Here is a 26,313-nt window from a genome sequence, read left to right on the forward strand (position 1 = left end):
CAGTATAGAGATTAGAGGCCTGACAGCTCAGAGCCCTAGTGGAGAGTGGGGCTTTCTAGAGTGCTGGAGTCAGCTATGTTTTGAAGAGTGATAACATATGTGAAGGCAGAAGGAGAGACAGGGTGGGTGATGAATTATGAAGAAACATTAGAAGCCATGAATTTGCTTGAGTGTGGTTTTGAGGCATCCATATGCAATGGGTCCTGGTCAGGGTCTGATGCAAGGGTAGATTTATCACAGAAAGGTGTTTCTCCAAGTCTTCCTTTCTGCAAATAGCTGGTGGTGTTGGCTGCCAGTGTGATCATCTTGTGGATGCTGGTTACTTACTTCACTGCTGCAGATTTCACCCTACTCACATGTACCAGGTTGTATTGGGCTCACCTGACTCATCACAATTTATTGCCTGTCATGTCTGAATGTATGCACTGACACTCACATGCTCAGCCTCTTGGGTAGGAGATCAACCTGTATTCCTTAGGAGCAGGTGTGTAAAGAGCTTTGTCCAGCATCTTTAGGAGACTCTTTGGATGCCAAGGTACAAAATCACTGCCTAAAGTCAAGGGGATTTCTACCTCCATCCTCTGCTGTAGGTTTTTTTCTTTTTGTAAATCTTCAGCTATATATTGAGACAATAGTGTTCGGTTGTGGGGCTATGTGACTTAAGGCAAGTTCTGCCCATCTCTGGTCCTTATTTTTTGGATCAGTAAAATGTGTGTGTCAACTCTTCATCTCTTCATATTCTGATGTAATTTCATAATTACGTCATTGCTCTAGGGTTAATGAAAGGGTGTGGAGCACTTGGGATGAGTTAGAAGACACTTGGATGGTATTCACAAAAGTTTGAAGTTTTATATCTATTCTGCTTCCTTTTTTATGTTGGTACTGTCACACACATCCCATTGTCAAAACAGTCTGACTGTGAGTTCCTTGACAGAGGTGAGATGGAATAGAATGACAAGAAGACAGTAATTGACAGGGAATATCCACAGACTAAATGCTTAGTCCTTCACATATTCCATTCTCCAGATTCACACAATAATCATAAGAGATTGTTTTTTATGATTCCCACTTCTTTCCTCTGAGAAAAGTAAGGCTCAGAGAGGTGTTAACTGTTAAAGTTTGACCCAATGAAAAAAATAGAAAGGAACAGAGTACCATTGAATGTGCCCATAACATGGTGATTCCTGTATCTCTTTGTGGGGGATGATATTTGGATCTTAAAAACAGGGAAACATGTGTAACACTAACATGTGACTTTCAGAATGGTGAAGCATATAGCCAAAGCATCAGGGAAACCAGCAGGATGGCTGTCCTTGTACTTCTCATATCATTCCCTAAAGTGGACATGAACTGCTTGTCTCTTTACTTCAATATTTTGAACCCTTTTCTTATCCCAGGCAGAAGGGTAGTAAAAAACGCTCAGTTTGGATAAAGAAATCAGGGCTTGAATCCTCTGACACTAATTAGATGGAAGTTCATGAGGCATTGGATTGCTCAGCTGAAAAGAATATAGCACTCTGCCATGCATACCCATGGCTCTGGCCATACTATATAAGACAATGAATGAAAACCCTAAGCCTGGCATATCAATAGGTATTGTAAAGGTTTCCTTTGATTCCTGTGATTTTAGATACTTCTCTGAATCATTTTTTTGGGAGAAAGGGAGAGTGTAAAACACACTGTTTTGGTGGACTTGAAAAAGAACAGAGGAACCTTCAAAAACATGGAGAAAACAAGAGTTCAGTGAAGCTAAATGACAAGGAAAGACTCCCTGAAAAAAATGAAGCCAAGAGAGAGGGAGATGGTTCAGGAGAGAATAGCTAGGAGTCATGAGAATCAATTCCACCAACCTCCCATCTATTTTCAAATCTAATCTGAGAAGATAATGCTTTTTTCCCTTGCCAATAACTCTTAATTCTTCTCTTCCCCTCCTGTTTAAAACCAAGCATAACTGTATTGTTTATCTCTACTGAGTGGCTTAGGAAAATAGTTTTATATAAAAGATGCAGTTCCCAAAGGATGCAGAACTGGGCAGATTGGAGACAGGGGCAGAGATGAGTGCTGACAGCTGATGGTAGGAGGGGGATTAAGGTAACCCCTGGGATGCTCTTCTCCAACTACTGCTTCAGGGCCTCAGCTCTGTCACACCCCCAACACCTCTTCACCTTCTGTCCCCCCAGGCGACCTTTCAAACCCAGCATACCATTGGTATCATTCTGAAGGTATGTAACCTGCCTGACATCAGGATCTCTTAGAACCATAAACCACCCAGATCATAAATTCTGCAAATCCTTTCCCAAATCCCAGATCCACTCAGACCAGTGGCTGGCTCCACACACATTCCTGTAGTATACTTTGCATCTTGTTTTTTGGCAGCTTCCATACCATCATCGTCACTTAGGTTTTTTCTTCTTCTTCTTCTTCTTCTTCTTCTTCTTCTTCTTCTTCTTCTTCTTCTTCTTCTTCTTCTTCTTCTTCTAGATTATGATTTTTTGAGAATAAGAAATTTAACAAATTTACAGGGAATGATGCATTTATTCAACAAATATTTATTTTGTACCTGCAACTTACTGAGGACAGCAGTGGTTAAAGGAATATATGAATAAGCAAACTGAAGCATGATGGGGGAAGCTGCTGCTGCTTTGTTGTTGTTGTTGTTATTTTGGTTTTGTTTGTTTTGTTTAAACAAGAACAGAGGAAGGGGGAAAGCCAGGTCAGATGAGAAAGTCTGTGAGGGTAACAATCAAATCTCTTCCATTAATCTAGTCTCCGGACCAAGTTCTGTGCATGACACATTTTAAACAGTTAATCTTTTCTGAGAGGCACACTGTTGGAAGACCTGGTTAATGATGTTGTGCACTTTGGGACAAACTGAAGAACCCAGCATATTTGTGAAAATGTTACTATGTTTGGCCTTATTTTTCTCAATTCTATATTAGACATGATGTAAGTAGGGCAGACGGTGACCCCCATTTTTCAAATGAGAAAAATCATACAGACACTGTGATTTCTCCTCATGTAAACTGGTCAGCTATTATAGAGGGGACACACCAATCTAAGTGTCTTACTCAAAATTCAGTGTTCTTTTCAATACTCCAGGCTTTTTCAAAGCAACTGAGATACATACATCATCCATCTAGGTATCAGCATATCTGTCCTGTATTTTTTAAATGTTATGTGGAGAGCTTCAAAACCTGAAACAGGGCTTACTTTGACTGACTCAAAGAGGCCTAAATGGAACATCCATTTACTGTTCTGAAAGAAGCTGCTCCACCCATAGGAGTTGGGTGCCCCCCTTTCAATGTTTTGCACTCTGTACAGTGAATACACCAGTCTCTCAGCTTCATTTACGGAGAGGACGCTTAGTGGCCTCCTCTGGCTTCTTCCCAGTACATCTCTTCACATGCTTGCTATCTTCTTGCCTCATCAATTTTGTACCTTTTCTCCATCTGAAGGCCTTTCTGTCTGCTGGTACTGTCTGAAAAATCTAGCCCATCCTTTGGACTCGTCTATGAAGACAGTAGATCCAAGCAGAAGCGATCTCCTTTCCTTCAAGCTTCTGACTTTGATTTAGGACTATTTATAGCATACCTTTGTTCTCAGTTCCTTGAACTGGGCTCCTGAGGACAGAGTATCTTTCTGCCAGATTTTAGAAAAGCTTGATTCACTACATGAATCTTTAAAATGAATGTGCATGTATTTGCCTCTACTACAGAGGTGATTTACAGTCAATCCAGAGAAAATGTATCTGCACATGATTAAAATCACCTCTGATCCCACCATTCGAAGAGTACTCTTATTAATATTTTAGTATATCTTTTCCCAACTCTATATACATAGGCTCATCTCCAGACAAAATCCTAAGATTGCCTGTTTTCCATATAAACATCTCTCTCACACTCTGTGACAATATAATATTTTGAAATTTAAATTATTTTCCTCTTAATTTGCATTCTCTAGAGAGCCTGTACTTGAACAAAATGCTGCCTCCATTTCTATGAAATTTCTCCATGGGTTTAAAGCCATCACTGATGCCCTGGAGTGCTATCCTTTTTCTCAGAGAAGGGGGTAGCTAATGAAACTTGTGAAATGTTTGTGGAGCCAACACTTTGTTTTCTACCACAATCTGGGCTACAGATTAAGCAAATAATTTTAACACCTTCAGTGTTTCTGTACCACATACAATGCGAATGGGATATGTATACCAATAATTAAAAGATCTAGTCAACATTTTATTGCAAAATAGGTGTTGTATGAGATGACTTAGCTCAACTGTAAGTTAACAAAATTTTCTGAGCAGGCTTAAGGTTGGTTACACTAAACTCTGGTAAGCTAGGTATGTAACATGCACTTCACATACACTATTTGCAGCGTATAAAATATTTATAAGTTTGTGAAATTGCACTGTAGATTGGGAAGCACCAGTACATGTCATGATTATAGTAATATGTAAGTACAAGGGAAAGGGTGGAAAGAAATGAGTAGAGAGGAAGTTATACTCTACTCTCAAACAGACTTGTGTGCCAGGTTCCTCAAAATACAATCACAAGGAATGTTGGGCACCACAGAGGAGCTTTGAACAAAAGAATATCAAGGTCAGATTACAAATTAGAATTTTCTTCCTGTTGGCTAATTTGATGAATATTTAGAAAGAAGGAACCTGGCATGTGGTTTTGATACCAGTTAATATGCTTGTTGAGTTGTCTCCATTTGTCCTTTGAGATCCATTTTCTATTTCTAGTCTGTTGTGAAACCAAGAAGGCTGACTTATATGATTTGCTTGACTTAAGCACCCTTGGGTATCCAGTTGAGGTTGACCTGTGTGAGATTCCTGCAAGGTAGAAAGAGAGAACGTGTGCAGGGTCTTTACTCTATTGATAGCTTCCACTCTGGGCCATGCATTGCCAATTACTGGGCCATTCTATCAAAGGCTACAAGATATTGTCTGTAGCACTTTTGTACAAGTATGACATTTTTTTCCAACTTTTTTATTTGAATTAAGAACAGGATTGTTTTACATGACAATCCCATTTCCCTTCTCCCACCCTCCCTCCCCACTAAAACCTTATCTGTCACATATCTTCTCTGCTCCCCCTGGATGGTGAGGCCTTCCATAAGGTGTCATCAGAGTCTTACATTTCCTTTGCCTTAGGGCCTAGGCCCACCCCAGTGTGTCTTGGCTCAGAGAGTATTCCTCTATATGGACTGGGCTCCCAAATTCCACACCTATGCTAGGGATAAATACTGGGCTTCTACAGGAGGTCCTATAGATTTCCGAGGTTTCCTTGCAGAAACCCATGTTCCTTGGGTCTGGATCAGTCCCATGCTGGTATTCCAGCTATCTGCATCTGGGTTCCAGTTCAGATCGGTGATTAGTTATGGGTGTCTGCTTCTACTTTCACCAGCTGCTGGATGAGGACATATAAGTCTGTCATCAATCTCATAATCAGGGGAGGGCATTTGACGTAGCCTATCCTCCATTGCTGAGATAGTTAGCTGGTATCATCTTTCTAGATCTCCAGACATTTCTGTAGTGACTGATTTCTCTGTAAACCAAAAGTTTCTCCTTCTATTATGATATCTCCATTCTTGTTATCATGTATTCTTCCCCTGAATCATATTTTCTGCTCCCTCATGTCCTCAGCATCCCTCTTCCTCTCTCCTTCTCAGTCTCCTAGCTCCCTCTCCCCCTTCCCGTGCTCCCAATTTGCTCAGCAGATCATGAGCCTCTCGCCTTCTCCAGGGGACCATGTATGCCTCTCTTAGGGAACTCCATGTTTATTAGCTGCATTGGTAGTGTGGATTGTAGGCTGGTAAACCTTACTCTATGTCTAAAATCTGCATATGAGTGAGTACATACCATGTTTGTCTTTTTGCGATTGGGTTACCTCGCTCAGAATGGTTTCTTCTAGATTCATCCATTTTCCTGCAAATTTCAAGATTCCATTTTTTTCCCACTGAGTAGTACTCCATTATGTAAATGTACCACATTTTCTCTATCCATTCTTCAGTTGAGGGGCATCTAGGCTGCTTCCAATTTCTGGCTATTACAAATAGTGCTGCTATGAACATTGTTGAACATATGTCTTTGTTGTATGAATGTGCTTCTTTTGGGTATATGCCTAAGAGTGGAATTGCTGGATCTTGTGGTAGACTCATTCCCATTTTCTTGAGGAGTCGCCATACTGATTTCCAAAGTGACTGTACAAGTTGGCACTCCCACCAGCAATGGAGGAGTGTTCATCTTTCTTCACATCCTCTCCAACGTGAACTGTCATTGGTGTTTTTGATTTTGGCCATTCTGACAGGAGTAAGATGGAATCTCAGAGTTGTTTTGATTTGCATTTCCCTGATGGCTAAGGATGTGGAACACTTTCTTATGTGTCTTTCAGCCATTTTAGATTCCTCTATTGAGAATTGTCTGTTTAGTTCTTTACCCCACTTTTTAATTGGGTTGTTTGGTGTTTTGGAGACTAGCTTCTTGAGTTCCTTGTATATTTTGGTGATAAGCCCTCTGTCAGATGTGGAGTTGGTGAATATCTTTTCCTAGTCTGTGGCTGCCGTTTTGTTTTGCTGACTGTCTCCTTTGCCTTACAGAAACCTCTCAGTTTCAGGAGATCCCATTTATCAATTGTTGACCTCAGTATCTTTGCTACTGGTGTAATGTTCAGGAAGTGGTCTCCTGTACCAATTAATTCAAGGGTATTTCCCACTTTGACTTCTATTAGGTTGAGTGTAGCTGGATTTATGTTGAGATCTTTGATCCATTTTGACTTAAGTTTTGTGCAAGGCAATAGGCTTGGGTCTAACTGCAGTCTTCTACATGTCTGCAACCAGTTTTGCCAGCACCATTTGTTGAAGATGTTCTCTTTGTTCCATCGTATAAATTTAGATTGTTTGTCAAAAATCAGGTGTTCATAGGTGTGTGGGTAATATCAGGGTTTTCAATTCTATTCCATTGGTCTACCAGTCTATTTTTGTGCCAATACCAAGCTGTTTTCAGGACTATAGCTCTGTAATAGAGCTTGAAGTCAGGGATGGTGATGCCTCCAGAAGTTCCTTTATTGTATAGGGATGTTTTGGCTATCCTGGGTCTTTTGTTTCTCCATATAAAGTTGAGAATTGTTCTTTCAAGGTCTGTGAAGAATTGTGTTGGGATTTTGATAGGGATTGCATTGAATCTATAGATTGCTTTTGGCAAGATTGCCATTTTTAACTATGTTGATCCTACCTACCCAAGAGCATGGGAGATCTTTCCATTTTCTGGTATCTTCTTTAATTTCTTTCTTTAGAGACTCAAAATTCTTATGGTACAGTTCTTTCACATTTTTGGTTAGTGTTACCCCAAGGTATTATGTTGTTTGTGGCAATTATAAAGGGTGATGTTTCTCTGATTTCTTTCTCCACCAATGTATCATCGGTGTATAGTAGGGATATGGATTTTTTTGAGTTAATCTTGTGTCCTGACACTTTGCTGAAGGTGTTTATCAGCTGCAGTAGTTGCCTGGTAGAGTTTTTTTGGGTCACTAATGTAGACTATCATATTGTCTGCAAATAGTGAGAGTTTGACTTCTTCCTTTCTGATTTGTATTCCCTTGATCTCATCTTGTTGTCTTATTGCTCTAGCTAGGACTTCAAGGACAATATTGAAGAGGTATGGAGAGAGTGGACAGCCTTGCCTTGTCCCCGATTTTAGAGGAATTGGATTGCATTTCTCTCCATTTAATTTGATGTTGGCTGTTGGCTTGCTGTGTATTGCTTTTATTATGTTGAGCTATGTTTCTGTTATCCCTGACTTCTCCAAGACCTTTATCATGAAAGGGTGTTGGATTTTGTCAAAGACTTTTTCGGCATCTAGTGAGATGATCATTTTTTTTCTCAGTTTGTTTATATGGTGGATTACATTGATGGATTCTCATATGTTGAACAATCCTTGCATCCCTGGGATGAAGCCTACTTGATCGTGGTGGATGATTTCTCTGTTGTGATCTTGTATTCAATTTGTGAGAATTTTATTGAGAATTTTTGCATCAATGTTCATGAGGATATTGGTCTGTAGTTCTCTTTCTTAGTTGTGTCTTTGTTTGGCTTGGGTATCAAGGTTATTGTAGCCTCATAAAAAGAGTTTGGCAATGTCCCTTCTGCTTTTATTTTGTGGAACAATTTGAGGAGTATTGGATTAGCACTTCTTTAAATTTCTGGTAGAATTCTGCAGTGAATCCATCTGGCCCCGGGCTTTTTTTGGTTGCGAGACTTTTGATGACTGCTTCTATTTCCTTAGAGGTTATAGGTCTGTTTAAGTTGCTTATCTGTTCTTGATTCAATTTTGGTAAGTGATAACTGTCCGGAAAATTGTTCATTTCCTTTAAATTTTCCAATTTTGTGGAGTACAGGTTTTCAAAGTACGACCTGAAGAATCTCTGGATTTCTTCAGTGTCTGTTGTTATGTCCCCCATTTCATTTCTGATTTTGTTAATTTGCATGATCTCTCTCTGACTTTTGGTTAATTTGGATAATGGTTTGTCTATCTTGTTGATTTTTTCAAAGAACCAACTCTTTGTTATATTGATTCTTTGAATTGTTTTCTTTGTTTCAACTTTTTTGATTTCTGCCCTCAGTTTGATTATTTCCTGGCGTCTGCTCCTCTGTGGTGAATTTGCTTCCATTTTTTTCCTAGAGTTTTCACTTGTGATGTCAGATCTCTGGTGTGGCTATTCTCTAGTTTCTTCATGTGAGCACTTAGCGCTATGAACTTTCCTCTTAGTACTGCTTTCAAAGTGTCCCATAAGTTTGGGTATGTTGTGTCAACATTTTCATTGAATTCTAGGAAAGTCTTTAATTCCTTTCTTAATTTCTTCCTTGACCCAGGAATGTTGCAAATGCATGTTGTTCAATTTCCATGAGTTGGTAGGTTTTTTGCACTTTGATTTGTTTCTGATTTCTATCTTTAAAGCATGGTGGTCTGATAAGACAAGGGGATTATTCCAATTGTTTTGTACCTGTTGAGGTTTGCTATGTTGCAGAGAATGTGGTCGATTTTTGAGAAGGTTCCATGTGATGCTGAAAAGAAGGTATATTCTTTTGTGTTTGGGTAGAAAGTTCTATAAATGTCTGTTAATCCCAATTGGGTCATAACTTCTGTTAGTTCCTTTGTCTCTTTGTTAAGTTTCTGTCTGGTGGTCCTGTCTAGGGGTGAGAGTGGGGTGTTGAAGTCTCCCACTATAACTGTGTGAGGCCTTATTTGTGATTTAAGTTTTAATAATGTTTCTTTTACGAATGTTGGTGCCTTTGTATTTGGGGCATAGATGTTTAGAATTGAGACTTCTTCCTGATGGATTTTTCCTCTGATGAATATGAAATGACCTTCTTCATTTCTTTTGATTGATTTTAGTTTAAAGTCTATCTTGTTAGATACGAGGATAGCTATGCCAGCTCGTTTCTTGGGTCCATTTGATTGGAGTATCTTATCCCAACCCCTTACTCTGAGGTAATGTCTGTCTTTGAATTCAAGGTATGTTTCTTGTATGCAGCAGAAGGATGTATTCTGTCTTCATATCCAATCTGTTACCCTGTGTCTTTTTATAGGCGAGTTAAGACCATTAATATTGAGGGAAATTAATTTCCATTCAGTGTTTATTCTTGTTTGTTTTTAATTTGTTGTTAGTAGTGGTATTGTATGTGGATTTACCCTGCCTTTTATTTTGGGTTTTCGTCAGTGGGATTATCTATTTCCTATGTTTTTGTGAGTGTAGTTATTTTCCTTAGGTTGGAGTTTTCCTTCCTGTAATTTCTGTAGGGCTGGATTAGTGGTTACATATTGTTTAAATCTGGTTTTGTCATGGAATATCTTGTTTCTCCATTTATGGTGATTGAAAGCTTTGCTGGGTATAGTAGTCTGGGCTGGCATCCATGTTCTCTCAGAGTTGGTAGAATATCTATCTAGGTCCTTCTAGCTTTCAGAGTTTCCATGGAGAAGTCTGTTGTAATTCTGATAGACTTTATATATTACTTGGCCTTTTTCCCTTGCTGCTCTTAATATTTTTTTTCCTTTATTCTGTACGTTTGGTGTTTTAATTATTACGTGGCATGGGGACTTTCTTTTGTGGTCCACTCTATTTGGCATTCTGTAGGCTTCTTGTACTTTCATTGGCATGTCTTTCTTTAAGGTTGGGAAAGTTTTCTTCTATGATTTTGTTGAATATGTTTTCTGCACCTTTGAGTTGGGTTTCTTCTCCTTCTTCTATACATATTATCCTTAGGTTTGGTCTTTTCACGGTGTCCCAAATTTCCTGAATATTTTGTGTTATGGATTTGTTAGACTTCAGATTTTCTTTGCTTGATGATTTTATTTCCTCTAGTTTGTCTTCAGCGTCTGAGATTCTGTCTTCCATCTCTTATATTCTATTGGTTATGCTTGCATCTGTGGTTTCTGATTGTTTACTAAGCTTTTCCACTTCCAGCATTCCCTCAGTGTGTGTTTTCTTTATTGTCTCTAATTCAGTTTTCAGGTCCTGAACTGTTTCCTTCAGCTGTTTAATTGTATTTTCTTGGCTTTTTTTGGCTTTCCTTTATTTCTTGCATCTTTTGGTTTGTCTTTTCTTCCATTTCTCTGAAGGATTTTTTGATTTCCTCTTTTAGGTTCTCTATCATCTCCACAAAGTTGTTTTTGAGGTTGTTCTCTTCTGCTTCTTCTGTGTTGGGATGTTCATGTCTTAATGGTGTAGTGTCCCTAGACTGTGGTGGTGTCATATTGGTTTTCCTGTTGTTGGATGTGTTCTTATATTGTCGTCTTCCCATCTCTTGTTCCAGTGGGTACAGTTGGTGCCACTTCCTTTCCTGGTGTATATGAGTGTGGTGTTCTCTTCAGGTGGGTGCAATTGGCTCCGATACTCTGATGGGTCTCAAGTTGGGTGCAGGCAGGTCTGAGGCAGGTCTCCAGGTGGGTGAGAGCAGCACTGGCGCAGAGATGTCAGCAGACTCTGGGTTGTTTGGTCCTCAGGGGTCAAGTTGTCCTGGGGAAGATCCCTGGGCAGGGTTTGCCAGGGTGAGCAGGTGGAAGTTGGGCCCAAGTTAGGAGTTACCTCTGGACTATCCACACTCTGTGTGGGTCGGAATGGCCCAGTGACCTCAGTAGAGACAGTATCCCAGGGTCCTCAGGGACCGATTCAGTCTGCCTGCATATCCCGGGGCGGGACTTGCCCCACATTCTTTCTCTAAAAAGATTTATTTATTTGTATTTTAAGTGTTTTGATATCTTCCTTGCATTTACATCTATGCACCATGTGCATCCAAGTATGACTTTTTCAGAGTTCCATGATAACAGTTTCTTCTCCACCCCCATGTGGTAGTTCCTTCCTGCTGCTAACTTTGGGATGCTTCACTCATTATTATTGGTTGGTTTTAATCCTACACAAGCTTCTGTAAATGGCCCTTTTCATGAAACAATTTTCAATGACCTTTCTGAATGTGTATTTTCTGATGAGACCCTGACTGGCACAGACCCAGTTGAAATAGCCCATGAGAGTGATGATAAAGTTTTGCATTAATAAACCATTACAGAGATTAAGAAAAGGACATGCTTTTGAAATTACTTTCTAGACCCACTCAGAGGTTGCATGGTGATCAGGTGTGAATCTGTAATAGCTGGTGACAAGGGTGGCTGGAGTTAACATCACTACCTTCCCTAACTCTTCCTGCCTGGGAAGTGAGTTCTAACAGGCAATTGTATAAAATGTCTTCTTCCTCCTCAGTGAGGCCAAGTCATTTACAAACTCATCAGAAGCTCTCTCTGGATTTTAGCAAATAATCTACTGGAGGGTCAGCTGGTGCTGTGGAAGCAGAAAGCTGGTTAGTTAGCCACTTGGGAGATGTTACCAGGATGGCTGGAGATCAGAAGCACTGCTTATTTTCATAATGACCTTCAGGAATTAAATAAAAATACAATGAGTGCCATAGATTAGGAAGAACAAGCCAATTAAAAGCATAACACGCCTTAGGGATTTTTATTTCTTTTCCAGGAGGCTGAAAGGCATCAGTGGCCTCTGAGGCACAATGGCAGGCTACCCAGAATTACTGATGAAGGTTGATCCTCTTGCTTGGCTTTGTAGGATGGTTGAGGGGATTTGATGCTGTTGAATATTTCACAAGTTGCAGCCCATAGTGGGAGAACGGAGAAAGGTGAAAAGGCAATCTCTGTGTTTCTTTATGATTCCAATATAAAACCAAGCTGCACTGAGTGGGAGGGAGGCAGGCGCTGGAGTCAGCCTACCACCGGAAGGCATGGTGCACCAATTCTCCCACTTTAATATCTGCTGTTTCATTTTATATTCATCATGTCAGCATAATCTGCCTTTATGGGAATCATCTTGGTTCCCGACCAAATGCGTTTAGTCTCCCTTTGCTTTAAGTTTGATTGTAATATGACTTGAAGACTTCAATGAAATGTTTATATGGAGGGACCAGGGGAAGAAAAAAGGGAAAATGCAATTGGAAAATCAATCAGCAGGGAATTTCAAGAGCTGGCATTGCTCATGCTACAATTTCTTTGACCAGTTTTTTAATGGACACCAGACTGGCTCTCTTATCAAGCTTGCTCTGCCAGTTCCTTACTGCATGCCAAATACAGTAGGTGCTTCAACACAAGTACTGAAATACCTACCTCTGTTGGATTTGCATTTGTTGCACTCTTGCTTGTATATCTCACTCCATTTCGTGGTTTTTGCAGCTGGTCCTTGACTTATCACCTCTGAAGAACAACAACATCTGTCCTCAACTTATGCCCATGCCACTCTGTCTGTAAGAAATTCTTGGTACATAAGCTTACAGAGTCCCTTCTTGACTTTAAGTTCCCAACAGATATTTCTTCTTTTTTTAATTCTCTGATGAGACTTAACATCCTGAATTATATTTTTACTAAGTCTACCATCATATTATAGACATGTATAAGTATCTATATGCATATATACACATATGTAAATATACATTTACTTATAATTCATTCCAAAGATCCAGTAACTACTGAAAATTTATGATATGCCAAGTACTTTTCAGAATGCTTTAGAAATGGCGGGACATAAGGCATCCAAGGTCTCTGCTCTCCTTGAGAGACAGAATAAACACATATTCAAGTAAGTATTTCTGATAAATTTTTTATAGTAGCAAATGCTATCAGAAGTTTATGTGAAGGAAGCATAATAGAGATTGGATGTACTTAGAGAGGAGTCCTTCAGCTTGAGTGCTCAGACAGTTTCACAGAGCACGTGTCATTTGGACTGGGGGATTAATACTGAGAAGAAACCAATTTTTAAGCTCTGGGAGGAGAGTTCCAGGAAGATTGGACAGAAAATACTTATCCCCTGATACAAGAGCAAGCTCACACATTTAACAGACATATTAAGGCGTATTGTAGCTCGTGGTGAAGAGGATTGAGTAGGGAAGGGATAGTTCAGATAATTCAGAATCTCAGAGAATGTTCATGTATGTAGGTCATGACATGGGGCTGGGAGATAGCAGATTCCGTAGAATGTTTTTTTTTTTTTTTTTGTCAACAGACTCTGAGCTCGGGGCAGGCAATTCGTTTATCTCCATACTGTAAGCTGCTAAGTAGCCTGAAACTGTTTAGGACCATGATAAACTACAGTGAGTGAGTGAGTGAGTGAGTGAGTGAGTGAGTGAGTGAATTCCATGGATTTCTGCTTCCACTAAAGTAGTTTTCATTTTGTAGTCTCCTGTTCTTTCTCCTATTGCCCCAACAATAGTCTCTTTGTAATAGTGTAAGTCCAGAGCTATCGTCTGTGATTCAATATTTACTATGTTTCACACACTGTTATTATCGCTTAACATTTACTGTCTGCTGACTGTGCACTCATCGCGGTAGCAAACAAAGAGCTCTATCTAGTTTTGTTCATGGGCTAATTTAGTCAAGGAAAAGGAGATGCTGCAAGTGCAATTGGCATTGTAGAAATTGCTTTGACTGGAAATCCACCAAGTCCAGCTGAGAACAGATTCACCAATGGCCTTAACTGAGTCACTAAGCATCTGTAACCTTCTGTTGCTTAATGGGAACATGAGTGGGAAAAGCCTCATGCATGGGGGGATTTCACAGCTCCAGGAGACTGGAACTCAGATTCCCACCAGTATCCCTGAGCTTGTTCTGCTTGTCTAAACCAGGTAGTATCAGCTAGATGTTTCCTGCTTTGGTGATATTCTATAGATTTAGATTCTTCTGTGCTGATTTAGCTACAACTACTTCAAGTGTCAAACATCAGCCTATGTTTCCCAAGTCTCTAGTCAGATTCGATGCACTTAGCAAAAAGAGTAAAGTGTTAAGCAAGACCATTTATTATAATGCCTCCATAATATTGTTGTACAGTTGGCTGCTGCCAGAGAAGAAAGTCAGTATATCAAGTGCTGAGATTGGGAAGTGGGTTGGTGGCTAAACAGAGCACCTCCTCCACAGAGGAAGGAAAGTGCTCAGAAAGACCCAGCCAGAGTCTTCTACCTAAGAATCATAGGGCCCTTCAGGGTCATGGCTCTAAGAGCTGACAAACTTCTGTGGTTCCTTCCATCTCTGCTTATTTTTGACTAATCTTCAAGCAGTCCAAGACTGCACTTGGAATAATAATTCTTCATTTTCTGTCATTTTGACTTTTGTTTTGATTGAGGGAGAAGTCCCTGGAAGACTTTAGAGTTTGCTGATCAGTACTGTGAGATGGCTTGTGTTGTAGTTTCTGCTTGAGAATAAACAGGAAGGCAAGGGGGATGGAAGCAACCAAGACAAAAAATCGTTTGTAGGAAGCCATGAAATAAGGCTAATACTTCAGTCTCTGTGGTTGGATGTAGGGACAGAGAAGGCTAAAATGGTGACTGTCTTTTGAAGGATTCCTCAATGTACTGTAACACTGAAATGTACACTATTAAGGATGTCTTTATCCTTGTTTCATAGCAAAGGAAGACTGAATTATATCCTATCCATATTAATAATTATGATGATGATGATTATAAATCAATAACTAATTTAAAGATTCTTAACTAACTTTCTTCTTAGCTCTTACTAAGTGCCAGCCAATCCTCCTCTACCGATTTTTGATTTTTAACATCAAGAAATTAATGTCTTTTGGGATTGGAGTATATGAGGAAAATTTAGTTGGATATGGTTGAGCCAATGAGACACTTCGGTGTCACCAGATGAGATGAGGGATGCAACTGTGCCATGAGAAGAGATGATTGGATAAGAAAAAGCTTGAATTTGACCTGTCTCATCAGTCCTTATCTCTGTGTTAGAATATACACGTGACCTTTGGGCATTTGTCCAGCCCCTCCTCAAATGGCTTTGACCCTAGTTACTGCACCTGAGTCATACTCTCTTTTGGATCTTTTAAGCTCCAAGCTTCTACCCTGAGGATTTCCAGATCAGAGTCTGTGAAATGTAAACACAAACTTAAGCATGTTTCTCTCTTTATTTTCTGCTAATGGTACAGCCTCATAAAACCAGAGCCCCTTTATCCTTTTGTCTAGTTTCACTCTACTGTGGGAGAAGAATTATCCTTTAATATATGAGATCTTGGGAAAAAGTGCACCAGACACACCAAGATCAAGTGGTACTTCTGGTCCTATGTGGTTAAGGAGTATCTTGGCCATGCTTTCCCATCTCTAAATGGAAGCGGTGACTCCTGGATCATAGGTGATAGAAGGAAACACATCTTGACACATTAATTGGCTTCTGAGTTCATGACTGTGTGAAGCAGCTTTGCTCCCAAAGCACAGAAGCCTGATACGTATCTCACCCAGAGTTTTTGGTCTTGTCTTACAGAGATGTCTGGCACAGCAGCAGATATTTCTCTGGTGCACTGGAGACAGCAGTGGCTGGAGAATGGCACACTGTATTTCCATGTCTCCATGAGCAGCTCTGGGCAGCTGTCCCAGGCCACAGCTCCCACACTCCAGGAGCCCTCAGAGATCGTCGAGGAACAGATGCATATCCTTCACATTTCTGTGATGGTGAGTGGCTGTGCATGTGATGAAGGTGGGGACAGGAAGAAGCATGGGATTGTACACAGATGGGAGAATAAGAGTATGCCAGTAAGAGGGCAATGTGATCTTCAGAAGATCAGGTGAATTCTGTGCTGTTGCCTGGATTGACACAGTCACATCTGTCAGCTATGACAAACTAATTTTGCTTCAGAGGAAAAAATAAAGGGTATCCAAGTCTTTGGTCCTTTGGCTGACATGTATGTTTAACATCTGTTCCATGCTTGCCTTGCTTGGAAGAGGGTTGGGTTCTTGTGCTCCTAAATACAACTGGTCTCTCTAAGAATTGCTAAACAAAGTTGGAGCAAAACTGGAACAGGAGGATGCTCTTTCCTACGTGCCCTAAAAGAGCTGCTTTAGGGCTCACATCTACTCTAAGGTGGAACCAAGAGTTGTGCCAGATGTAGCCAGTGCAGCACCTAGGATGGTACCTCTATTCCTCTCACATTCTAGTTGTTGAGAACTCTGGCAGGGGGGGAGAAAAAAATCAAACTTACCCAATGTGCCATAGCCTGCAAGCAATACCACTGCTCTTGAGTATTCAAACCAGCACTGAGTCCTATAGGCTCTGTTGTCTCTCAAATGGAGATTTTCTTGTCTATCTCTCATTTGTTCAGTATTGTGCTGTATACTATTATAAAATTCCCCTCATTGTAGCAAACCAAGAATGCGTAAAGCATAGCACATCACATGCATATTAGAAATAAAATTAGGAGCACAGAGAAGCAAAGGGATCTTCTAAGTCTGCTGAATGACACAACTCTGTGACCCGTTGTCGCCTCTGTAGATGATGCTGGGATCAATTGAGCAGTCTCCTAATAACAGTTTCTTTTAAAAAAGTTAGAATTCATGGTCTCTCTCTCCTCTCTCTCTCTCTCTCTCTCTCTCTCTCTCTCTCTCTCTCTGTGTGTGTGTGTGTGTGTGTGTGTGTGTGTGTGTGTGTGTTCCTCTGTTGTATGTGTGGGGACCAAGTAGCACCTACTCTATCTCTCTTTACTTTGTTTCTTGAGGCACAGTATCTCACTGAACCTGAAGCTCATTGATTTGCTAGACTAGCTGACCAGCAGCGTCTAAAATTCTAATTCACTGGTTCCTGATGCTGGACTACAGGTGCATTTTATCACACCTGGCTTTTAAATATGGATTATTGGGAAACAAACTCAGGTTTTTTGTATTTGTAAAGCAAGAACTCTATCAACTTTATCATATCTTCAGGCCTGCAATTTGTGTTTTTGCATTGCAAACAGAAAAGTAGCAACAGACATATCTAGTATACAGAAAGCATATGTGGTAGGCTTGGGGTGACATTTGATAAGCACAATGCCAGTTTTTCCATAATATTATACTTTTTGAAGCCAATCTTAAGTCATTTCTTTCCATGTAGCCTTTAGAATGGATCTAGTGAATAAATAATAATAGGAAATTATCCCTAACATTTATATAGAGAGAAACAGAGCACAGAGCTCAGAAAGATGAATGATCTGCATAAATACCACTTCTTACCTCTTTAGTTCCTCCTTCCATCAAGAGTCACTATTTAGTGAGATTCTACAGAAGAAGAGAACTTTTTTTCCTCCTCAGCCACCACTGCAATAGATGTTCTGATTAGGACTGAGTGAGATCGTGGAATTTTCCTCTTCTTGGAAAAAACATACGCACACCCCAGCCAAATAGCAATGTTAATTTTGGACCTAACGAGTGCTCATCACGTGGAGGAACAAATCAAGGCCTTTGTGTTATTCACGGAATGTGTGTGGTAGACTTTTTCCATATATATATTTAGCAAATGATGCAGCCACATGCCAACCCAAGTGGGTGCATGCATGCTAATTTTGGGGTGCAAATTTGTAAACATAATTTCAGTGTGCTTGCTCAGTTCCTCATGGGCTTTGAAGTATCATCTTATTTTAAGAGTGGTTGAGGGTGTAACTGCTCTTCTGCCTTTAATGTTTGGGCATGAGACCCAACTTTGATTCATATTTATTAGATACTTTCCATCTTGTGCAATAATGTTTACTTACATACATTTTCCTTGTAACCCAGTAACCTATATCAGATTATCTCAATTATAAATGAGCCTTGGATGTACCTTTTCTGATTCCAGGCCCAGTGTTGGTTCCAGTAAATCAGTCTCCCCAGGATCACATCCCTTACCTTTTTTTCTTTGCTCAGCAAATTCAGCTTGAAAAGAATAACTCAACATGAACCAGATGTCACTAAAATTCCCTGCAGAATTTACCAGCAGAGGAGGGAATGGAGAGGCTGACATACTCTACACACACACACACACACACACACACACACACACACACACACACACACTATAACATGTGGTCCACTAGTTAGGAATCTAAATAGATTTTTACTGTCTCCTTCTTACCCCCATGGACCACTTACATCTTGCAGACACTGATGGCTATTTCTTGAGTGTGGCTTTTCAAACATGGGGCTACTCCTGGGGATATTGCCAGCCCCAGAGCAAGCATAAAATGCTTTTCCCAGTACCCACTCTAGGGGGTCTTGTACAGACTGTTTATTTCTCTTGTTTTGTCATATATGGAATAGAGGCTGTGCTGATATATACAACTATACCAAGCCATTAAACTAGAAAAGCTTGTATCAGAGCCACATAAGGGCATTTGCTTTTATTACTGGTGGTAGTTCAGTTGAAAAGGTAGAGATGGTCTGATTTATTATACTCTCCTAATTTCTGAATGGGAAAATTGAAGTCCACTTCATTGCCTGCAGTACCTTGAACAGCCAGAGGTTTAAAAACCATGGTCTCTGTACTTGTTCTCATTGCTAAACACCAGCACAGCAAGAACACAAAGGGAAGCATTTGTTTTTGTGACCATTGAGAATGGATTCCAGGATGACTGGAGTCTGTCCTCTCATCTGTAAGGTGAGAAATCTGAGACTCAGTAAATGTACTTGGTCATGACTCTATGATGTGGAGGCAGTTCTGGGGCCATGCTTTCCCTAACTCCAGGCACATGCCACATGGTTACTGAATGAGCCATGGTTTTCATCTTTGGTAAAGGTTGAAGATAGTTTGTAAGAAGACCAAAGGCATGCAGTGAAGTCTCAAAGAAGGATGTGTGGAGGTAAAAAGCCACAATTTGTGTTTCCCTCCCTCATCATGAAGGAAAATCACTTGCTTCTACTTCTACATACCCCTACAATCTATGGCTATGTAGGTGGACCCAAATGTTCCTAGGGTTTCCAAGATCCTGAATTGAGCAGCTCCCTAATCACCAAATTGTCCACCATCTGATTATCAGTATCCCAAAGGATGGTGCAACAAAGTTGTTCTCAGTGAACTTGGGCCAGAGAGGCAGAGTGTCTTCTCATTCTCCCACACTGACTAGCCTTAGCTGCTGTCAGCCTCAGCCATACAGGAAGCTAAATGCCGAGAAGAGAGCAGAGGTTTGGTATTAAGATAGGCTGGTTGTGAATGTAACTTCCCACCTTTTGCCCATCTTCCCCTTACTTTTACCTTGACTGAGTCCCTTAACATTTCTCAAACTCTGTTTTCTTTTCTATAAAACCATACTGATTATATCAATCTCAAAGAGTGAAGAGAATATAAAAATAGTACTTAACATTAGTATGCATGATATATAGTGAGTCCACAGAGACAGTGGCTATTAGTATTACCATTGCAGCAGTGAGTATTTGAACAAGTGTAAAGACAATGGCCTTGTTTTTTGTGCTGCTCTATTGCTGTCTGATGTAGAGGAAATTGTCAAAATCACCTGACATTTCTTTTGAGTATTTACTATCTGCTGGGCTGTTTTGTAAATTCTTTTTTTTTCTTTTGGTTTTTTCGAGACAGGGTTTCTCTATGTAGCTTTGGAGCCTATCCTGGCACTCGCTCTGGAGACCAGGCTGGCCTTGAACTCACAGAGATCTGCCTGCCTCTGCCTCCCGAGTGCTGGGATTAAAGGTGTGCACCACCAATGCCCTGCTTGTAAATTCTTTTTATATGTGCATTATAACACAGTTTTTGCTAGATCTCAAAGTGGGCGCTATTTCAAAAAAGCCCATAAATACTAATAAAAATAGTTACATTATACTTTGAGGATGCAAAGGTTAAATGGTAAAAACTAATGCTTTACTAAAGCCTCATTTCTGTTTCTCGAATATATAATATATAGACTAGTGTGTCTCTTCTTTGCATTAGCTTAAATTCTATGATACCATGAGTGAATTCTTAAAATTAAGCCCCCTTATGTGGAATTCATAGGCAGATTAATAAGGTTTATGGTTTAGAAGTCAACTCCAATTTGAATACTGTTTCTGTCCTTAGTTTTATATCTTTGGCCAAATCACCTCTGTCACTTATAAAATTGGGGTGATCCACTTCTTAAGAGTGTTTTCCTAAGTGTCAATTGAGGTCACACTCTCTTCCCTCTGCAATGAATGGTGATGACTACTGGCATGGGGTACTTTCTCAGCCAGGCAGTCTAAAGGCAACACTTGTATCATTCTGCTTAATAGCTTCAAAGCCTCTAAAAGAAGATGCTGTGTTCACCCTGTTTGCAGACGAGGAACCTGGCAGTTTGTGAGATTATGAAGCCTATTCATGCACATCACCAATAAATGCTGAATCTGAGATTGCGAGTCCTGTCTGTCCAAATTGAGAGTCTGTGTTCTTGGGCATGATTCTTCATGGCATAGTGCCTGACATCCAGTTAGTGCTCAAAAAGCAAAAGCTGTTATTAAAATGTTAGTTGGAGCAAGGGTCTATCATGCCTGATATTTATGCAGTACTCACTCCAGTGCTCAAAACACTTGATAGAACCTGGAAACTTGTCAGTTTGAGAGAGAGGTGTTGCTCATGCCAACAGTTTATCTATAGGAGCAAAGAAAGCTACAGGAAGCTGAGCACTTTGCCTTCAGGTACAGAGTCAGAACAAGGTCTTGGCTTGACTCCTGTAGGTACCTTTTGCATTCTTAGTCAGCAACAACTATCAGTGTCAGTCACTCTGTCAGTTCTATTTGATATATGCATATGTAAATGGGTAACAAACAGGTGTTTTTAAATGATTTATTTTTAATTATAATATAATTACACCATTTCACCCTTCCTTTCCTCCCTTTCAACATTCCTATAAACTTCTCCTTGCTCTCTTTCAAATCCAAGGCCTCATTTTCGTTGTTGTTTCATTAATATACATGCATCTACATATATATTACTAAATATAATCTGCTTAATCTGTATAATGTTACTTGTATGTAGGCTTTCAGGGATGGCCATTTGGAACTAATAATCAATTGGCATGATCTTCCCTGGACAAGAATTATTTCTCCTGCTCTCAGCATCCCTTACTTGCCTGGAGTTCTTTGTGCAAGTTTTTATTTGGAATGGGAGAGTTTGTCTGCTCCAGGTGGCCTTAAGGTTAGATGCAAAATCAATAGCAAATGTGATCCGAAGTCCTTCTTGTTTCTTTGTATTAATATAGGTGATATTTGTTTGCTTTATCATTTTGCTGTTGCCACTGTTGTTATTTTGACATTCCAGGTTGTATTTAGTTTTGAAGTTCTCAGAGTCTTGCAGCAAAAATACTTACCAGTTGTCATCCACAGGGTTGGACATATAACTCCACTCCATACCTCCTTTGAAAAATGGTGTCATTTCATTTTGATGCAGCATGTCTTGTCTTAAGGATTTCCACAGAAACTATTAAAGAAACTGCTTAAGATCAATATCTTTTATCATGGAATTTTCTTTAAAAAAATCATTGGTCTTTTTTTGTGACAAGTGTTTTTAGAAGAGTGATGAAAAAGAAACATATGGTTTGATGTAGAAGAAAAGACTTTTGAAGACACTTTTCTCTTAGAAAGAGCTCCCCACAGAAAATGCTACAGATGTGTTCTGTTGGACCCCTATGAGGGAACACTACAAGAGACAAGAATACCTATCCACGGCAGCACAGACCTTCACTTGATGTACAGAAGCTCTCAAGCAGTAAATGGTTAAGTTAGGGTTCAGCATTGTATCAGCCAAGCTTGGAAGCTCAACCATTAGAATTCTGAGAAGAATAATAGAAAAATGACTATTGCATTTGCTTCAAATTCAGATGATCTATAATTCTCTGATACCATAATATATGAGAAATACTTGAAGACTATAACATGCCCCATAAATCTAAGAAATTATTATTACCATTCTTAATCAGTAGCTTTATTTGAAGGATCTGTATTATATTGGAATAGTACCCACTAAAGCTTTCTGTGAAATATAGATTTAGATCATTGCTCTGAAGACAAGTACATTCATTCATTCACATCATATCATTAATTCCTTCAGTCACTGATTTCATTCATCATGTGATGATAAATAGGTGTATCCATGCAATCTAACAATGAAAATCTCACCTGCTAGGAAGAAAGGACAAATGAATAAAGCAGCTTTTAAAAATGTGTGTGTGTGTGTGTGTGTGTGTGTGTGTGTGTGTGTGTGTGTGTGTGTACATGGCTGTGTGAAGATGCATAAATTTGTGTGGCTACACATGCCCATAACTGCACCCACATGTGGAGACTGTAGGACAACCTGATTGTCAACCTAAGGAACTCCAACACAGAGATTTTGATGTCTGGAAGCTTGATTTAAGTTTGGACTAATCTAGATACCAGCTATGAGCTTGTCATTTGGTCATTTGCACAACTGAAATAAAATTAAAATCATGGTATCAAGTGGAGATAGTGGATATGGTAATATTAAAACTTTTCCCAAAGCATTGGAACTATAAATCTTCATTGGAATACTGAACAGGGAAACACCTTAGAGTTCACAGTACTGGACTCTTCTATATCATCCAGTTATTTGTTCCACAGATACCCTCCTTCCAGTCTCAGAGACTGGCTGTTTTATTTCTCACACATGTTAAGTGTGGGCAGCTGCAGGGGCTATGTCTCAACTCTACATGGCCTGTCAATCTGGAACTTTGACTAATGCAGAGCCCCAGTCAGAGACATTTGGTTTACATGGCATAGAGAATCAGCAAGACAGCTGGAGGGAATCTCAGAAAACATGGAAATGTATCTGATGCTCCGATTTTGGTTCTTTCACATTCTGTGGGCCAAAACACATCACCTGAACAGCCACAGAGCCAGTGGTGCAGGAAGCAGTTCTCTATAGGGGATGTGTATACAAAACATGACAAACAGCCACAGAATGTAGCCATCCTGATTTTACTGGTCAGAAAGTGGGTGTTTTCCCTCTAGATGAAGAACTACAGGTGGTCAGTGCCTGCTGAGAGGTGGAAAATCAGTTTTGTCTCATTGTGAAACAAGCTCCAATGTAGGTTGACCAGTCCCCACTGTCAAGCCTGGGACACATGCACATATGAGCAAATGTAGTGGGTTCAGTAGTAGGTGTGTGGGAGGGCATGTGAGTTCGTGTACATCTAACAATAATAAACAAGAGATCATGAATTTAGGATGATACATGAGAGAAGCTGGGCAAAGAAGCAGGAGCAGGAATGATGCAGATGCACTGTATTATATATGAATATCTCAAAAATAAATTAAGCAACAACAAAAATAAGTCAGTATAACAAGGAAGAGAGGGAGGGAGAGAAGAAAGAAAATAAGGAGGCAGTTAGCATGACTCTTTAGTAAGTCAGATGCAGCCCTGTTGAAAAAAGTTAGCAAAGGCATCCTGGAGACTGAAGCAGCTAGCTTGAGAAAGGGGCCTGCAGACAGTTCCTCTGAGGCTTCTGGAAGATGAAGAAAATGTGTGTAGCAATCAATTCTGGATAATAGAGGCATAATGAGGCAGAGAAAAATCCAGACAGGAAAAGTAGACAAGTGTTGGTATTTATTGAGGAAGTATACTATACTAGGTGAATGGAAACTACTAGAGGCAGAGAATGGCAAAGACAAACCAAACTGAGAGAAAGAACAAACTGGATCCAAGAACAGTGAGAGGGATGCAGGAAAAGAAGAAAAATTGGCAGGAACAGATACATCTTTTAACAAAAGGTTTAACAGAGGAGAAACTACAAAGAGAGGCAGAGGAGCAAGAAACAGGGACAAGTGGTAGGGTATGGACAGTTCAGGGCAGGACTGGGGTGAGTGGAAGCTCAGATGTCAAAGGGAGACAGAGGAAGCTTCCTGTGAGATGAGGAAGGTATATGGCTGGGCCTCACAGACTAGGGATGAGAGAAGAAAATATTGGAGAAGGAGCGTTTGGAGGCAATGCAGTTGCAGGAGGACAGGGGGAAAAGCAACCCATTAAAATGAGTAAAGTCAAGGAGGGGACAGTGTCAGGAATCTCAAGGGAAGGATACACTGGGTGACTCCCCAGACAAATTCTACTCTAACCTTTCCTTCTGTAATTTCTTCTCCTTCAAGAAGCCAGGGCTATTGAGCAGTATCCCTATAACACCATAAATAGCTACCCCTTTGTTCTGTCTTCTAGTATGTGTATTTCGACGTTCAACATTGTTTATTCTTTTACACATATGAGTTATGCCACATTAAACATGGACGCTGAGCTCAGTTTTGCAGGTTCTGCCTTCCCCTTCATCCCTTCTTTCCTGTGCTCAAAAGACAGCTTGGTATAATGGGAAGTAATGTGGCCTTGGAGATAGACATCTGTGTATTCAATTCATGATTTCCCTTATTGTTGTTTGTCATTAGGTATGGTTCTAAATTTCTCTAATGCTCACTCTAGCCTCTGTTGTAAATGAGACTGTGGAAACCACATTCTTTCTTGGGCTGAGGGTAATAAAATGCGCTTAACGCATCTTAGCAAGGAGCTTGGTGAATCCTTTTTCTTTAGTCTGTAAATTTTCTTTTCTTTAAATATCTTCTGAGTTAAGTTGGGCTGGAGTTATTAAGAATATCGACTGGAAAATGCCGCTAGAAGTAATCAACTAGCAAAACAAATGGGGCAGATGGGACACTTTTTCTTTACAGTAGAACTTTCAATTAATAAATGCAGGAGGAAATAGGAAAAACAGAAGCCCACTATTAGGCAGTTGCCACTGTAATAATTACTGCTGACAAGATCCACCATGTGTACTAAAATAAATAGAAGGAGTTTGAGAGCAGGGTATTTACTGTCTCAAAATGCCATCACCCTGGATATTTATGAATCATCAGAAGAAAATAGTGTTTGTTTGTTTTTTTTATGGTCAAATGTGGCTGATACCAATTCTGTTTGTTTCTTGAGGCTGCTGTAAGAGATTGTAACAAACTGAGGGGTCAAAACAGTGTTAACATGTTCTAAACTGTTTTAGGTGCCAAAAATCTGAAATCAAGATGTAATCAGGTCAGTGCTTCTTCCAGGATTCAAGGGATCTCTGTCCTTGCTTCTAGCTTACCATGGCCCCTGGTGTTCCTGGGTTTGGAGCTTCTTAAATCCCATTTCTTCCTCTATCTTCATTTTCTCACCCCCTCCAAATCTTATTTCTGTCTCTCATCCGCATGCATGCCACTGGGTTGAGGCATACACTGATGGTTTCCTCTTTGCAAAGGCCTTAACTAAATCTCCATTGTTTTTGTTTGTTTGCTTGCTTGCTTGTTTTTTCCAAATAAGGTAGCACCTGTAATTTCCAGGGATGGGGATGTAGACAGCATCTTTCTGGTTCAACCCACCACATTCAAATAGTCAAATATAACCTAATCAGTAATAAGAAATGTCAGTGGCATAGACTCTCTGGCATAAGGCATTAATAAGGGCATCCTAGCCCAAACTTTAACTACTCTAATTGCAAGAAAAAAGTCAGACAAGGCCTGTGAGGGATAGTCTCCAAACCAATACCCAACACTATTCCAAAGTGTCCAGGACATAAAAGATGGGAAGGACTGAGGAATCATCACAAATTAAAATTGCCAAAGGAGCTGGGATAGTTAAATGCTGCATATAGCCCCAAATTATATCCTGGAGTCCCTCCCTGCAAACAGCGTATCAGTGGAAATTAGGTTGTATTTTGTTTAGTAATATTGTACCACTGCTGATTTCCTGATTATTTTATTATATATGTTTTTTTCTAATGCAGAAGTTTGGTGCACACTATATATGTGGATGATTTCTCCTCACCGTGATAATTTTTAAAGTCCTATGGTCTATGCTTTGCATTTCAGAATGACTCTGAACACAAAAGCAATGCTTCTAGGGCTGGAGAGATAGCTCAGTGGGTAAAGCTCTTGTTATGTAAGTGTGAGGATCTAAATGCCTATAACATATCTAAAAGAAGTACAAGGAATATGCACATCTGTAATCTCAGCACTCATTCTGTGGCATAGGAGGTAGAAATAGGAGAATTACAG

General features: G+C 39.9%; 1 protein-coding gene across 1 annotated transcript in view; it reads left to right on the forward strand.

The window, feature by feature from the left end:
* Positions 1-26,313, forward strand: part of LOC100750695 (astrotactin-2) — a 933,092-nt gene that overhangs the window by 117,658 nt on the left and 789,121 nt on the right. The window contains 1 exon segment of the mRNA XM_027400261.2: positions 15,812-15,999. Coding sequence (XP_027256062.2) covers positions 15,812-15,999 — 188 coding nt within the window.

This window comes from Cricetulus griseus, chromosome 2 (assembly GCF_003668045.3).
Source record: "Cricetulus griseus strain 17A/GY chromosome 2, alternate assembly CriGri-PICRH-1.0, whole genome shotgun sequence".
Taxonomy (NCBI): domain Eukaryota; kingdom Metazoa; phylum Chordata; class Mammalia; order Rodentia; family Cricetidae; genus Cricetulus; species Cricetulus griseus.